At 33.2% G+C, this 18,351-nt stretch overlaps 1 protein-coding gene across 1 annotated transcript; it reads left to right on the forward strand.

The window, feature by feature from the left end:
- The first annotated feature begins 4,039 nt into the window (after positions 1–4,039).
- On the forward strand, positions 4,040–5,418 carry LOC115886240. Its single transcript, XM_030905328.1, has 2 exons — positions 4,040–5,014; positions 5,245–5,418. The coding sequence occupies exons 1-2, from the start codon at positions 4,040–4,042 to the stop codon at positions 5,416–5,418; spliced, it is 1,149 nt and encodes a 382-aa protein (XP_030761188.1).
- The last annotated feature ends 12,933 nt before the right edge of the window (positions 5,419–18,351 follow it).

The following is an 18,351-nucleotide window of genomic DNA, read 5'->3' on the forward strand; positions in this document are numbered from 1 at the left end:
ATTTTTTATTTGCTATTCTTAGAAAAAAATGCTTTTATTTCACATTCTGCAAAGGTATTTATTTTGCATTAGTCTATACGGATTCAAATGAGTTTTTATACACATTCCAGTGTCTTGGCTTGAATCAAGAAAAGAATTTCTTTGAAGTATTGTGATATATTTATTTAGTTGTCGTATTTTCCTAGCACCGTGTGGTCAGCATTTTCGAGATGGAGAAATTACAAAAAAATCGCGATTTGTTTCTAATGTTACGAGACAAGAATATTAGTAAAAGACCATAATAGTCTAGTGCATGCGGTTAAGACCCAGTGGAGTGTTTTGTTTTCCAAAGGAACGTCGAAAGTTCTGTCGGAATGTTTAAGACTTTTTTGCGTTAATTTTAACAAAAAATATCAAACCTCCTCTCGGAATATTGACTATTTTTTAAAAAAGGAATCTCAGTGGTTGGAGGCTACATTTTCTTGGCTAGAATGTGTTGAAAATGAGTTTTTGTTGCAACAGGTCTCAACTAGCAAAGACAACCCCAAGCCAAAACCATTAAAACCATTCGGCGATTTGAGTACGAAACAGAAAAAAAAAGAACACTTAGTCTAACTCATGAAAATACTTTTGAAGAGTTGGCATTTGCTACAAAATTGAGGTCAAAAATGGAAGGTCGAAAAGAACTAAGCAAAATTATTGAGCACCTTTTAGAAAACGATGATGATGTTACAAAAGTGAGTGATTTTTTATTTAAAACTTCAAAAAAAACCAATTTGCATTCATCCGGAAAAATCGCTTGCTTTAATGACTTCCTTAAAATTATCAACATATCAATACAATACTTTGAGAGACTTTACAATTGAACATATGGGGAATAATATACTACCATCATACTACAAGCTCAAAAAAGAAAAGGAAAATTGTTATCCACCACAAGAAGATGTTGTTGTAAAAGAGAAAATGGCAAAGATACGCTTACAATCAATTCTAGATCTAACAGCTAAAAGAATTGTTAAAACTTGCAACTTGAACATACAATTCAGAATTAATTCTCACTACTAAATGGGGTTTTGATGGTGCATCTAGTCAGAGCTTATATAAACAAAAATTTGAAGACCGCGAAAATTCAGAACAGGAAGAATCTTCGGTGTTCATGACAAGTTGTGTACCTCTCCATTTGAAAATGGGTAGTAGAACTATATGGGAAAATCCTGCACCCGCATCAACGCAATATTGTAGACCGATAAAGTTTGAGTTTACTAAAGAATCAGCTGATATGGTTACTCAACAGTTTAAAGATATGCAAACCGAAATCGAAAATCTTATTCCAACATATTGCAATGTAGATATTATTATTAAGCACGATCTTCATTTGACTATGATAGAAGGCAAAATTCGCACCATAATATCTGAAACATCGTCTTCATCCACTTGTCCTATTTGTCTTACCAAACCTTCTGAAATGAATAATCTTTTGGACGTTTATAAAAAACCTTTAAGGTTTGAAGTATATAAGTATGGACTTTCAACCCTTCATTTGTGGATAAGGTGTATGGAATGTCTCCTTCATATTGCATACAATATAGATTTTAAGTCATGGTCTGCAAAGGGAGAAAACAAAACCTTGAAAGAAGAAAGAAAGAAAGCAATTAAAAAAGCCTTTAGAGATGAGCTAGGAATAATATTGGATGTCGTTAAACAAGGACATGGAACAACAAACGATGGCAACACGGCCAGAACTTTCTTCAGAAATCACGAAGTAACCTCGCGAATAACTGGTATAGACAGCAACCTAAGTTATCGGTTTGCAGTTATCCTCCAAGTCACTTCATGTGAGAAAAAAAAATAATTTCGAAAAGTTTCGTGCGTACTTGAATCTCACTGCAGAGATGTATACATCCGTTTGATACATGGTGCAGACATTTGTAAACATTTTAATTTGATTCCAATTGGGAAATTGACCGAACAAGCTTCCGAAGCTAGAAATAAAGAATTTAGGACATTCCGTCAAAACTTTTCTAGAAAAATTGGTAGAAAACAAAACATGGAAGATATTTTGCATAATTTGTTAATTTCGTCAGACCCACTAATTTCATCTATTAGACGAAAATACAGTTGGAAAAAGAATTTCTCACTATATCCAGAAGCGCAGGAATTATTAGATGATATGGATATGGAAGTAGGAGATGAGGATAATGATTCGGATTAACATTATTTACAATTAGGTAAGAATATGTTTTTTTTATGTTTAACATTTCTTTAGATCTGGGATTTTTTTATTTCTAAATAAACTTATAAGCTCTGTAATAATAAATTGAAAAAATATTTTCGCTCAATTTTATCAATATTCATGGTAATTATATCAATACTAACATTCGATAATTTAAAATCATTGATGTCCATTGTTTTTCAATTTCGTCACACTGTGCGGCGTCCTCAGTCAGCGAGGTGTGGTGCAATATTAAACGATTCTCAAAATCCATCAACTCTATCTCAGTGATACACCCTCTTCACGGAAACATTGCACAAAATATGTTGGACGCATTGACAAGTCCAACATTACATTATGATATTGACGCAATTAACTATACGAAGTTTCACAGTCTTCTGTTCACAGTTTTACAGTTACACAGTTTCACAGTTTCACAATTTACTTTCCAAGAACTTATGGCTGCTTCTAGAACGCAAGAAGAAAAATTCCTCCCCGGGTGTTGATCAGATATCGTATCTTTTAATAAAGAATCTTCCTATAAAATGTCAAGAATTCCTGCTGTCACTATATAACAAAATTCTTCTCCAGTATTACTCTATCCCGAGAGAGTGGAAAATTGGAATTGTGTGTCCAATTCCCAAACCCAATAAATCATTAAAAGACATCTCTGGGTACCGACCAATTACCTTATCGTCCTGCGTTGGAAAAATTATGGAAGATATGATAAAAACAAGAATCGAGTGGACCCTCGAGAACGGTAATATATTAAAGAGCTCCCAGTCTAGATTCAGGAAAGGGAAAGGAATATTGGACAGCATGGCAGCACTAACGTCCATAGTAGTGGATGCTCTTTCAGACGTATATAACACTTGTGTTCTTGGACATGAAGAATGCATATGCCAACCCCAAATGACAATGTGACAATGTGAAGATTGATGTTCTCATCCAAAAAATGGCAGCCATAGGTCTGGAAGAGGACTTGTGCAAATATGTAAATAGAATACACTCAGATAGAGAAATCTACGTTTTGGAGAAAGGAAGCAACAAGATGACAGGACTCGGTCTGGCCAACAGGGGAGTAGCTCAGGGCTCACCCCTTGCTCCAATATTGTTCAACATATAGGTGAACAGCATCGGAGAATACGTTTCAGAGGGAGTAAGAATCCTTCAATACGCGGACGATATAGCTCTCATCACACAAGGTCGTGACGTCAACGTCATGGCTCAGAGGATGAACTCCACATTGAGTAATCTAGAAGAATGGTCTAGAGACCATGGCATTCAATTCTCTCCAGAAAAGTCCTCATGCCTCCTGATTTAGAGAAGGAAACGCAATATCAATTTACCTGTTATTAGGTTCCACAATCATATCATACAATGGACTGATTGTATATGATATCCGGGAATCTATATCGACTCATATTTTAATGGCAAACAACATATAGAGAGGATATGCGCCAAGGCCTTGAAGGGCATAAATATGATGAAATACTTGTGTAAAACATGGTGGGGCGGTCATCCAGGTACCATGCTAAATTTTTATTAAGCTTACGTAAGATCACATTTAGACTACGAGGGTATGTTTTTTGCAAAGTGTCCTAAGATATTTTTGGAAAGACTGGATAGGGTGCGAAAAAATGTCATCCTCTCTGAGGCAGGGGAAATTCCTCTGAGTTGTAGACGCGGGTGGCTGGCCACAAAATTTGTCCTTAAAGCCTTTTCGAGTCGAGATAATCCTATCATAGATCAAATAACAGGCGCATACGGAAGGTTTAACCATTCATATCAGTTTTGGTCAAGATATCAGGTACCTCCCTTAATCAAGGCGATTGATCAAATCTTCCCATGGATACAGGATATAGAGGTCGAGGATATACACCATTTTTTGGGTCGGGGTTGAAGTTTGACAGATCGGATTATATTAGGTTCAAATTAAATAAGCAAGAGGACAACTCCTCAAAGTTTAATGAAATAATAAGCACTCATTTTCAAGACAAAATAAAATTTTTCTCAGACGCCTCAAAAGAGAACTTTAATGTTGGTATTGGTGTTGTCTGCCCAGACCTTAAAATAGAGAACACATACAGAATCGCTAAGTTTGCCACAATATACACAGGAGAGATGGTAGCGATAATGAAAGCCCTGGAGCTGATTGAGACAAGAAACACATATAATTCATTAATATTATCAGACATCCAAAGCGCCCCCAAAGCAATAAGCTCCATACCCGCATACAAGGACGATCATATAACTTATTCAATCAAGAAGAAGCTAATAGGACTAAAAGAAGGTGGATTCAGTATCTCCTTGGGATGGATATCAAGCCACACCCACATAAAAGGTAATGACAGAGCAGATTACATGGCTAGAATAGGAAGACGGAATGGACAGAATGTAAAGATTAAATGTTGGTACAAAGAATTTTATCCTGTATTGAAAGAAAAATTCTGGGGGACGTGGTTGGAACGATGGAAGGAAGATTCAAGACAGAAAGGAAGGCTGTATGCAGAGCTGATTGAAAAACCATACAAATACTCTTGGTTCGGTACTTTAGGTAATATATCAAGGAAGAAAATCACGACAGTCATTCGCATAAGAAGCGGACATTGCCTCACCCCAGTTCATTTACATCGAATCAGAGTCAAAGATGACCCAAGATGCCAATGCGGCGAAGAGGGCACGTTAAATCACATTTTTTTTCAATGTCCATTATATCCAGAACAAAGAGAAACTCTGTACAAATCAATCACCAACCATTATAAGTTCGCCCCGCATGATTATACCTCCTTATTGCATGCGAGTCTAGCCTTAATCGAATATGTAAGTTGCTTTTTAGATTCTTGTAATCTAGTATTGTAAAATTTTTGAAGACCTATCCGGTAGTTCATGACAAACCATGTAGAGTAATATCAATGACTAACTGGTTAGTCTTTTTCATATAAGCTTTTGCTTGCCTCTGACATAGTAGGGAAAGACCAGAATATATTTGTCAGTATCTAAATTCATCCAATATGTTTATCTATTTCACCTAATATAGGACTCACCATTAGACCCAATACAGACACTCAACCAAAGAAGAAGACCTGGACTACCTTTCCAGGGTACAAGACAAATATTCAAGAGAAACGACAAACGACCTCGAGTCGGACGCTTTCACGGGCTTCTCTTGTCTTAAATTGAAGATAGGAGACACATCACCTGGCCGTATAGTCCTGGAAGCTTAGGCCGTAAAACCAATCAAGAAAGAAGTTAAATAACTAACCTAACATAACCTAGCCAAGAACTGATACATAATTTTTTAAAGCAAAGGGAATTCTTTCTTTCTTTGGACAGCTACTAAAAAATAGTAGATAAAATAGTACTTTAACCGCAAGGATAGATTAAATGATACTTTAACAGCCCGGATAAGTTAAAAACTTTATTCTGCAATTTATGGCTGTGGATACATCCACTAAAACATTATCTATTTGTTTCAATTCTCCGTTAATATTTTTTGGTTGCAATGAGTCTTCATTTTTATTTTTTTTTGGGTGTGGGTTCAGATAAGCCAATTGGATTATAAGTGGAGCTTGTAGAAAGAAAATTATCCGGAAAGGTATAATCTTCCTCAGTTTCTAATGTTATTATTTCTTCCTCTGAAATAGTTGGTTGTGTTTGTGATGAATGTGATGTTGATGTATCTTCTGACTTGTGACTCCTCTCCACATACTCCACATGGGTTAGGTACCTATATCAAATAAATTAGAATAAAATTAAAACACTTAAAATGAAAAAAATACTTTAATTATTGTGAATTATTCTCAAAAGTACGGGTAATATTAAACATAAAATGATTAACATAATAAGTAATCTTATATTACAGTGTTTTTAATATAATACAGGTTGTTTAATGGGCTTCATATTATCTTCAAAGATAATAGAGATAAGGGATGGAACTTTTATATTGGACATCCTGTATTGTTACTACTAAGTTAACAACCATGTACATATTTACATCATCTTATAACTAAAATATAAGAGCTTAATATACATTAGATTTTCTCCCCCTAACTATATACTTAGTTTTTTTTTGTCAATTGTTTTCCATAGCCATGGTGCAAAAACTGCCCCTGGTCCATTAAGATAACTTTTTAAATGATTTCTTATAGCAAGTGCTGAAAATTGAGCATTTCGTGCACCAAATCTAATGGGAATCTGACCAAGAGCAGCACCTTCCTTAGGAACCTCATTCCTCCATCGCCCAGGTATAAAATGAGCCTCAACATCTTTATCTATATCACCATCAGAAACATAAAATTTTATTTTTTTCTTTTCTGATAAAATTATGTAAACAGACTGCGGCTTTGACAACCCCGTCTACAGTTTCAGGTGTTCCATTAATAACCCTATGGAAAATTCTGAATCGAGCCACCATAATACCAAAAGAATACTCAATTATTCTCCTAGCTCGATATGCCTATAATTGAAAATTCTTTCTTCTCGGGGAACTAGGCCCTCCCTTGATTTACTAAATGGCCGCATTAGGTTTTCTTTTAAGGGAAAAGCCTGATCCCCAACAAAAAAATGTGGAATTTTAATATTTGTTTGGCAATATGGTAATTCTTGTGGTGGTGGTATATTAAGTTCTTTTGAAAATATTTTTTTGCCAAATGATGAGTTATTTAATGCACCTTCTCTGAGACCCATAAGCCCCTATATCCACATATGTAAAGTTGTATTGGGCATCACACACTGCTAACAATATTATACAGAAAGATTTTTTATAATTAAAATATAAAGAACCGGTCCATATGGTGCCTGCATTATGACACGTTTTCAATGGCTCCTGTGCAGTTTGGCAACGACCATCATTGCAAAAAATTTTCGGATATAGTCTTTAACTCCTCCTCTTAACTATGAATGAATAGGAAAGGCTTGGATAGCTATTACCAGTGGCCAAAAATCTTAGTGTTGTAGCTAATCTAAAAGAAGAAGAAGGAATGATTATTAACAATGTAAAATTTAGCCCCTTGTCCCACCAAAGCAACGCAACAGCGACACGATTACGATTCGCTGTCGCCAATGTGTATCTTTCATGTTTAACCTATGCTTTTTAATAATTATCGTATACCCACTAAAGAAACATCCAGGCAACGCGACAATATCTTAAGATACATTCAGGCTGAGAGCGTCGCGTCCGCCCCATTGAACTCGAACCCCGAGGCTCGGCGGACGCTAGCGCAACGCCAAACGCGACGCTGTCTGCCTGAACGGTCTAATTTAAATTAAGTGAATTGATTCCATTTCGACACGCGGACGCAACGCAAACGCGACGCGACGCTCGACGCTCTCAACTTGAATGTACCGTTATTATTCGATTTAGGACAAAACATGTTCAGCAAATAAAAACATTCACTTATGGTAAACTGATCCCTCTAACAAAAACCTGATCTGTCCTATCAAAGCAACGCATCATCGTGCCGCTGTTGCGTTGCTTTAGTAGGACAAAAGGCTTAGTATTTTTATACACCTACATATGCATATATTATAAATTATAATATAAAAATAAAAATTTGTAAAAATATCTAGGATTTACTTTTAGATATAAGAAATTTTACAATTAATACAGTTTGTTAAACACTAATTAATCATTCTTATTCTTACCTGCACCCTGGAGATATAGGTTCTCTCTTGGATCCTCTCGTAATATGTCGGCCTACACTGAAAACAAGGATCTTTCAGTCGAAATGAATATGACATTGACCCAAAAGATTGGCGCTTTTCAATAGGACCAAGAACGACGTTTCTTTGCCCAAAGCATTAACTCTTTTCTTAAGCTTTAAAAAATTACTTTAGAGAATAGAAGAATCTATCTGTCCAAAGTATTTCACTCTTGACCCAAAATTAATATGCAAAGAAGTTCTTGCTACGAGAACAATAGTCTCTTTGATTCATGCAAAAATTCTTGATTGAAAAGGGACATTTCTTGATTAAAGAGACACTTTTCTTAAACCAATAGCGAATACCATTGACTCAACTAAAATTTATTTTAATCTAAGAGAAGTCTCTCTTCTTTCATTAGCATTAGATTTTGTTTTTCGAGCTCATATTTTTTCATCCAAGAGCCCCCTACTTTGATTGGAAAATAAATCATTTTTGTTTTAATAGTATTATAATTTGATTAAAAAACTTCTTTCAATTTATCTAAGAGTTTACGATTTTGACTAAAGAGAAAATATCTCTTAGTCCAATAGTATTATGGCTTTGATTGAAACCCATAATACTGGTTTATCCAAAAGCTTCACATCGTCAATAAAACAACCATAAAAAAATTAAAAATTTATTGAACTCAAAAAAATGTAGGTCATATATGTATAACAAAACAAAAGAACACATAACTGTATAGCCTATATACAGGGTGACAATTTGAAAACGAACAGTATTTAATATTACCTCTATACCGATGATAGTATGAAAATTTGGCGAAATACGTCAATTTACATATCAAGGGGGACAATTTTTGAGGCATTTATTTTATCAAGAAAAATAAAGAAGTAGTTCTTTTTGATTTATATTACGATGACTTGTAGATATATTGGATTTTCTATAAAAGAAACAATTAAGGCAAATTCATTTTCTTCACTTCCAACGACAGGTTTCTGCCTAATAGGTCTTTCATATACCACACTATCAGCTCTGCGAAATAGGAAAAGTTGTTTTCAAAGAAAGCTTGTCGAGAAAATTTCTATTTGGATATCTTTGAGCATAAACCCTTCAGGCTAACCCCCCCTCCCCCAAGCAATTGTCCTCACAAAATAAAATCACTAGGAACCAAAGACATTATAAAGATAGACCGAACATCTCATTCATAAATACTCGTTGGTAGTGTATCAAACATTCCAATGTGTCAAACAAAGACAGAAGAGACAGAGAAGTCTAAAATTTCCGACCCCGGCAACCGAGCCGGCAACTAGGCGCATTTGGATTGTTCTAATGGCCAGTGGCGTATCGTTTTTTGGAACGAATTTAATTAGTAAAGTAAAAGTAAAGTAATTAGTAAAATTTTTACTCCATATTAATATACTACATTAACACTTTTTCGTTAGATGGGTTTTGTTATAAGGTCTAATATAATAATATAATTAATATCCCACATATACTTATGTTGAAACGTTAGTAGGTAGTTTTCGAAAATCGCTCCAACGTCGATATTCAATTTAAACTTTCAGTTACTTCTATATAAACTTTCAGTTACTTTTGAATATTTACAGGGTGACTCAGGCTTCCGAAACAGTTCTATATTAGGTTTGTGGTTGGTGACTTTTCTTTCAATTTGTTTTTTAGAATATGGAGGCAATAGTAAAGCACATTTTAGACATTTTTGTAATCATAGGTGGCCGGAACATATTTTCAAACTAAAGTTGCAGATTTGCCATTAAATTTCCATTCCAGAAATACCTAGGGTTGCCACCTGTCCTTTTTTCAGTCCTTTTTTGGAATAACTTGTCCTTTGACTTTTTGACTTAAAAAGTCATTTTATTTACGTATTTTTCCTGGGAGAAGAAGAGAACTTAGAACTTCCCGTTTAATCTCTGAGAAAATTACCTACAGCAAACAGAAATATTCTTTTCGTCCAAATTTAATTAGAGGTGTTATAAAACTTATAAATAAATTTTTCTTGTTTAGAATAGGCAACATTATTTAGAACTTCCCTTTTAATCTCAAATGATAGTTTAGGTTTTAGTTTTACCTTTTTTATCTTAAAAAGAACTTTTCAAAATTAGTAATTAGTAAAGATTTAGTTAGTTCGCAATCGATAGCTTCCTGTGAAGTACTGTGTAATAGTTGTTTAATCTTGTATTATTAATAACTTCCTATACCTAAAATCAATATTTATTTTAATGAGAAAATTGTGTTTTTTTGAAAATATAAGACAAGATTTGACTTTCGGTCTTCTTCTCGTATTATGATGACTCTGATACGAGGCAATTACCTTTTAGTCTCTCAATAGAGGGCATTTATCATTAAAAGTATCAAATCTGTGTGCTACAGTATGGGATTTCTGTCGCATAATAATGAATATTACGTTTACAAATCCATTACTTAGGTAGCTTAATCAGACAATCAAATTTTAGTTAAACGTCCCAATCTTCATGAACTGTATTAAGCATATGTATTGCGGTTTGAATCACCCTGTATGTTGACAAAAATATTTTGAAAATGTGCGTTACAATGGCCCCGATCTTATGTAAAGATTGAAATAAAAATCACAAACCAAAAACGTAATAGGTAAAAAGCTTTTTTGGAGGCCTGGGTCACTCTATATATAGAGATGTATAAAACTAGTAGCCTAAGAATTATTTACAGTTCGTCCCATTCTAAAAAAAGGTAAACACACCGTAAAAATAACTCTAGGAAGAGGTATTTGTATTGTACGGTGGTAAAAACTTGTCTAAACAAGACCGAAGGGGCAGATATAAGATATAATAAAGCAATAAAATGTACAAAAGGACGGGTAAACACCTTTGTTTATTTGTTGAGCAAAATCCTTTAAAATATCGTATATAATGACCAAAATATGACGCAATTTAAAAAAAATGTCACTTTCTGGCATATAATAAAGTTTCAAATATATGCAACGTTTATATTCAAATTTGTTATGATCTACAACAGTTAGGTAGTAATTGAGACGAATTATAATTCAATTACCGGCTACTACGTTCTTGTTTTAATAGATCAAAATTCAACAAATATAATTAGAAATTATTTTAATTGTGAGAGGCTCCCTTGTGGGACGCCTATGTACGATTACGGCGGAAACAATACCTACCTGTGAAAAGACAAATTGGGGTAATTTGAGCTTATTTTTCCACACATTTGACACTGTCCTACCATATTGAAAATTCGCAGATTCAAAAGTACGTTAAACAAAAGCAAAAACTACTGAAAAACACTGAAAAGTTCACTTCGGACTTGATTCCGACTTCAAACACACCGTAAGCTAAACGTAGTACGCTATAACGGACCAAGGGCCGTCGCGAGGGGTGGTGGGACGGACGGCTCATTTTCATTCTGGAAGACTAGCAGCGATGTTGCCAATAGTTCTAGACGTTTCAGCCCATTAAACAGTAAACATGTCCTTTAATAGTAACGCATATATCCTCTGGTTAATAACATATTATTACGCATGCTTCTTTAAAAATAAACTATTAATTTAATTAAGAAATTGAGATTTATTGATATCTAGTTAAGGTTTTAAAGTCACCTTTTCTGCAAATCAAACTAAGTAGATAGGCGCAAATTTGAGATGTGGCAATGTCGCCTTCTCTATCTCAGTTGGATTTTACAATACGTAGTCAACCTCCGATTGTTTGATCGGGTTAAAATGCACAATGTGATATCTGTTCTTACTAAATCTATGCTAGTAACACATTTATTCCTTCGGCCAGCAGATACTGCTTCATTATTCTTGATAAAATAATAAATACTTACTTATTAACTTTATTGTAGATAAATTAAATGAAAATAAACTGTCATAAATTTAAATAAAGTCTATAAACTAATGTCGATTTTGAAAATAGCTACTAAGTGTCACTAGAAAATTGCCATGGCGGCACCAGCCATCTTGATTACAATTTTATTGAAAAATCGCTTTTTATTCAAAATCTGAGCCACATAGGTATAGGAAATCCTAATACAGTTTGAAAGAGCATTTAAATCTGCTTCGACTTATTTAAAAAAATACAGGGTGTTGTATTTGAAATAACGAAGTTTTTATGTAAAAGAAATATTTAAAATAGACCAGCAATTTTTGATACCCCTGTATACATTTAAGGAACCAATACATTTAGTAAAGTTTATTTCCCTGACTTCAAAGTCAGCACTAGAATTAACTCTGAAAAGTATTGTACAGGGTGTTGACAAACTTTTTTATTATAGCATGCATATTTAAATATCTTTAAATATCTCAAAAACCAAAGCTTGTAAACATATTAAACCCTTATAATAAATTCCTTATTTTATTCCCTAAGAATCCAAAAATGAAATAAAATACCGGGTGTTCCATAAGAAAAAACATAACTTTGGTATGGATCTTAGTTCTGACACACCCTGTACATTTCAAAATAATTTTAAATTATGCACATTGCCGTCCCAGATGTACCCATAAAATATTTTGTTTCTACATCTTTCCGTTTTCGTATAATCAACCAAGGCGAATGAGGTGCGCCACCCTGTATATTATACAGGGTGTTTCAAAACAAATGCGAAAAACTTCAGGGGGTGATTCCTTGTTCAAAATAAAGGGTAGTTTGCTTCATAAACGTTGGGTCAAAAGTCAACCATTAGGGAGTTATCGCGGTATAAAGATGGCGGAAAAATAATGTTTTTATTTTTTATCTTGAAAACGACAAGAGATAGACTAATGAAATTTTATGGAAGCATTACTGTTTTGAAAACACACTTTCTGGTAATTTTTTCACTTTTTTAAAACGAGTGGAAAGGGTTGAAATATTGTTTGTTGAAATTTGTTTTGAAACACCCTGTATACAGGGTGTCCCAGAAATGAGTGCAGATATTTGAAGGGGTGGTAGATCTGGTCAAAATAAACATATTTTCTCTTTACCATTTTTAAAATAAATTGAAAATAACCGAGTTATTTAACTTTAAAAAAATAATCGCAACATTTTGGGAACCGCCGGCAGATATCGCCAACTACATCCAATTACCTGGAGCAAGCCCGGATTTCAGTTAATTCGACGCACTGTGTTGTCATAGGGACAAGAAAGTATATGTTAAAAGTAAGTCAATCACAACACCTGAGGAGTTTGCAGAAATGCATTACATTTTGGTGCACCTTACATTTTTAAGATTGTGATATTATTACATAAAATACATTAAAAGTTAAATGTCTAATAATGTGTTAAAAATGTGTTAAAAAAGTTAAATTAAAAAACTTACCCAACATTAAAAAAGATACTTATGACAGATCGATGTAACTGCGACAGTTCTCTTTTTCGATATACACTTAACTAAAATACACTTCACTGTGCTGCTTTACTTGTACATGCTATTATAATAACTACTAAAATAACAGTCCCCATTTTTAACACATTATTTTCATATAGGCCTCATCACAATTTGAATCACTCATTTACAAAACACCTTGAAAAGCACACATTACTTTGAATACCTTTCTGAATGAATAAATGTTGAGAATTATTGTCTCTTACCGCCACTATTGTCACTTCGAACTACTTTCAATCTAAGAGAAAATACATGTTTCACTCAACAATTTTAAATACGTATTTTGTTTTTTCGCTATTTTTTCTATGTATTTCAACAATTCCATCGACAGCCCAATCGTCGCGTCGGCCGCCGGCCAAGAGAGCGGCGCATGGACGCATCACTGGTAACTGCTCCTTTGTCGCGCCGCCGTATCGAGCTTGCGTCATGCGAGGTTGCCGTAGTTTCAACAATTTCAAATTCAAGACACTCGAAGCAATCAAATTCGTATTAAATTTTAAAAATAAAACAGAAAAACATGAAAGGAAACAAACAAAACACAAATGAATTGGTTATTGATAAGGTCACAAAAAAGGAATTTTTAAAATGTTTATCGTAATTCAGAATTCAATACATCGAAAACAGCCCGACGAATAATAAATTCATTTTTGTTTTCTTTATTTCCTTTCATGTTTCTCTGTTTTATTTTTAAAATTTAATACGAATTTGATTGCTTCGAATGTCTTGAATTTGAAATTGTTGTAACTACGGCAACGTTGCTTAACATGGTCGTCTGACGCAAGCCCGCCACGACGGCGCGGCGACCGGCGACTCAAAGGACCAGTTCACACGCGGTGGTTCTTGGCTGACGGTTAGGCCAGAGAAGAACGACCGGTTAGGTTGTCGATAGAATTGTCGAAATACATCGAAAAAATAGCGAAAAAACAAAATACGTTGTCAATAATTGTTGAGTGAAACATGTATTTTCTTAGATTGAAAGTAGTTCGTAAAGTGGCGATAAGAGACAATAATTCTCAACATTTATTCATTCAGAAAGGTATTCAAAGTAATGTACGCTTTTTTTTGTAAAACAGTGGTTCAAATAAAACAGAGAAACATGAAAGAAAACAAACAAAACAAAAATTAATCGATTATTCGTTGGGCTGTTTTCTAAATTTTTTGAATTGAATTCTAAATTACGATAAACATTTCTTTTTGTGACCTGATTGTGAATAATATGAATCATTTTATTAAATTTATTCCAAAGTAAAGTTATTTTGCAGCATAACAAAGATTTGGTTTGGAAGATGTTTTAGTTAATTTTCGGTGGTTTTTGTTAAGTTTTCATTGAAAGGGTAAGTACTAAAAATAATTAATGTGTTTTTTTTCTATAATTATTAATAATGAGCACTGATTAAAGATTAAATTTAACATTCCTAATTTTTTGAGTAGAAATTTGTCTATGAATTTATAAATGTAAAGTATATTCAACCCCGAGCTGCACCAAACGTAAACAGAGACATGAGGCAAGCACGTGAACAGGAACGCTGTAGTCATACAACCAGGGCCGCACTAAGGTCGGGTATTTCAAATTATAAAATTATTATGTATATTTTTATGATTTTTTTTATTGTTTATAATTTATGATGGAAATTTATATTATTTAATTGTTATCAAACTACATAAAACTAGTGAAATAAAGTGATGGGTAGGGGTAGGGGGCGGGCATATTAAAATATTATATTACTCTTTGGCACGACCGATTTTAACAAATTTAGTGTTTTTTAAAAGGGATTAATTTGTTCTTTAAAATAATTATCTTTTTATTTGGTACTACTGATTTTTTTATTTCCATTATTGACAGCAATATCTGAATATCGGTTTAAATAGGTATTTGTTTCTATAATACTATTTGCAAAAAGTGCAATGATGTAAACATTTTTTACATTAAAAGACCAGTTAAATTATAACATAATTTAATACATTTTAGTTTACTAAAAAAAACACTTTTAACTTACTGTATTATCCGTTTTAAAGTCTAACGACATTTTTTTTAAAAAGCCGGATATATTAAAACTATTCAAATAAAAACTTTTTTAATTATTTTCAAACATTTTATTAACTTTATTTATAAAATTTATAATTTTATTAACATTTACAAAAATATAAATATAATAATAAATAAATAAATAATATAAAATATCTAACTTTTGAGTTTTTGTAATACGTATGTACTTATATGTACAAATATTTTATTTAAACATAAATATTATTTTCTCTAATTGTAACTTGTACGAAGCGATCAACAAATATTGAAATAATAGAAAAAATATAATAATAAACAAGAACAAATAAATAACAGACCGCGAAAGGCAACAAAAAACGATTTTAAATAATAATATAATAAAAAAATAAATAGTCCGCTAAAATAATAAATTCGGACAAGCAATATAATCTCAATATTCCGCACGCGGTGGCCTATCAAAGAGTATTCCTTATACGCGCTATGCAAGCCGACCCTGTAAAAAATCTCAACCGCCTACCTCAACTATTTCATGGCTGGCCGGCCAATCAGGGTAGATTTCGCCGCTGGCACGTGCTGATCACGCACTGTGCAATTGTGTATACTGGTGCATTTCGAATTTGAATTCAGTATAGAACTATGTTCCGCCGAATTATGTAGAATGTGGATAACATAGGAGGTTGCAACACTGCAAGGTTTAGATACACCGTAGGGAAATCTCAGGTGAATAAACAAGTGGCACTAAAAAGTTTTTTCAAATTTCCCGGAAAATGTCAAGAAAAATTTTAAATTTTCAACATTTTTTTTTCGCAAAAAAAACCTCATAGGCGTGTTTCTGGGGTTGAACTATACTACCAGTTAAAATATTTGCACTTATTTCTGGGACACCCTGTATATACAGGGTGTCCCAGAAATGAGTGCAAATATTTTAAGGGGTGGTAGATCTGGTCAAAAGAAACATATTTTCTCTTTACCATTTTTAAAATAAATTGAAAATAACTGAGTTATTTAACTTTGAAAGTTTTAAAAATAAATTGCGACATTTTGAGAGCCGCCGCGCCGGGGGAAATCGGCAATTTCCCGGATCTCGCCTTGTTCGCCGCCCGCTGTTGCCGTGACTAGAAAGTCTTAAAAACTACTTGCAAAATTCCATAACACTAAGTGGATGATCGCCAGTAGCCATACTTCCCCCATTTCCCAAATTAAATTAAAAGAAAAAAAACTTACCAAACATTAAAAAAGGATATCCCTATAGAAGATCGATATAATTGCAAAGCTTTCTTTTTTCCCACAGACACAAAAATATGCACTAACGAACATTTTAAACACAATCTCCGATAACTTTCTGGAGTTTTAAAAGCTCGATACTATTAGAACGATTTCTGATAGTCGAACGTGCTGATTATCTTATTTATTAACCAATAACCAAAATACCAAAATTATACTCAAATCTATAACCCAGCGACATCTATAGAATAACGGATTAAGCTTTTTTTGTGAACGGACAATCGGCACTGTGGCGTGCTAGGCAAGTCGTATTAGACGGGAGCGGTAGAGGGCCCTACTGCTCTTAACGGTATTCACGATTTTTCGGGGGTTCCCAAAATAACTATATGGATAACTTTCTAGAGTTTTAAAAGCTCGATACTATTAGAACGATTTCTGATAGTCGATTGTGCTGATCATCTTATTTATTAACCAAAATTAAACTCAAATTAATTCTATAGGATTAATTACTAAAAAGGACTAATAATTCTATAGAATAACGGATTAAGCTTTTTGTGAACGGACAATCGGCATTGTGGCGCGCAAGGCAAGTCGTATTATACGGGAGCGGTAGAGGGCCCTACTGCTCTTAACGGTATTTACGTTGTCTCGGGGGTTCCCAAAATCATTTAAAGAATGTAAACAAACCAAAATCAACATACGTTTTACGTGTATTCGTGTATAGTGCGTGTATCGCGTAAAGTTTTGGCACTTTTGGTGTAAAATTATTAATTTTCTTTTGTGTGTGAGTTCAGTAGAGGTTATAAGTAGTTATTAAAGCAAGTTTTTAACACTTTTTGTTGTATTTGTGAATTTAGTGTTTAATTATTATGTGAAATATTTTAAATAATATTTTGCAAGTGATAGATTTGTGATGTTCAAATTATTAGATATTTGGAATGTATGTGTAATGGTATATGTTGGATAAAAATACTGATCAATTTTCATCAAAAGGGGTAAGCTTTAACTTAATATTTAAAGATTGAAACGATTGAAAAAAATTCCTAATATTGCGAGAAAAGAAGCTCTTATAATTTATTTTTTCAGCCTACTCAGCTGTAAAAAGTACTTAAAACATTGCGCATTTTCCTAAAATTAGTATTAGCAATGTCCACTAATATGAATAAATTTAGTTTTCGTATTTTTCTATAGAAACTTATGGCGGGTTTATACAACATAATCGTAATCATCACAATTTTAGTCACAATCATAAAAGTCATAACATCGCAGTCGTAAACATAAGCATAATTTAATAACCTTGAAGTTCGTAAATTTTAACTTTTTTGATTGTGATTACGACCAAAATCGGTTAGGGGGCATTATTTTTTTTTTTTCATTTTTATGTTTAATAATTATGATAATTTTCGTGTTTAAAAAACCTGAGTAATAAAATTTAAACAAAAATACACTTCTAAAATGATTTTGAAATAGAAAAATAAGAAAATTAGGTTACTTTATTAGCTGTATTTACATTCCAAGTTATGCGACTATGTTGTATAAACGCATATTAAAATTTTGATTGTGACTGTGCTTATGCTTAATACAAAAATTATGATTATGATTACCACTATGTTGCAGCCCATTAAAATTATTACTTTGAATTTATAAACATTTAGAATGTGGGTATGGTAGGAAGTGGCAACATTGCATTCTCTCCGAGATTCTCTATATGCACGGTAAACGAATTTCCGGAGAGTGAACAGTGGCACTCAAAAGTTTTTCAAAATTTTCCGGAAAATGTCAAGAAAAATATAAAATTTTCAACATTTTTTTTTCGCAAAAAAACCTCATAGGCGTATTTCTGGGGTTGAACTATACTACCAGTTAAAATATTTGCACTCATTTCTGGGAAACCCTGTATATATACAGGGTGTATATACAAACC

This window comes from Sitophilus oryzae, unplaced genomic scaffold (genome assembly GCF_002938485.1).
Source record: "Sitophilus oryzae breed Bouriz unplaced genomic scaffold, Soryzae_2.0 scaffold_476_pilon_pilon, whole genome shotgun sequence".
NCBI classification, from domain to species: Eukaryota; Metazoa; Arthropoda; class Insecta; order Coleoptera; family Curculionidae; genus Sitophilus; species Sitophilus oryzae.

Bases quoted from the DNA above. Each gene is read 5' to 3' on its own strand.
- LOC115886240 (XM_030905328.1), top strand. From the start codon at position 4,040: ATGGATACAGGATATAGAGGTCGAGGATATACACCATTTTTTGGGTCG. The intron at 5,015-5,244 runs GTAAGTTGCTTT...ACTCACCATTAG, and splicing joins GTCTAGCCTTAATCGAATAT to ACCCAATACAGACACTCAAC.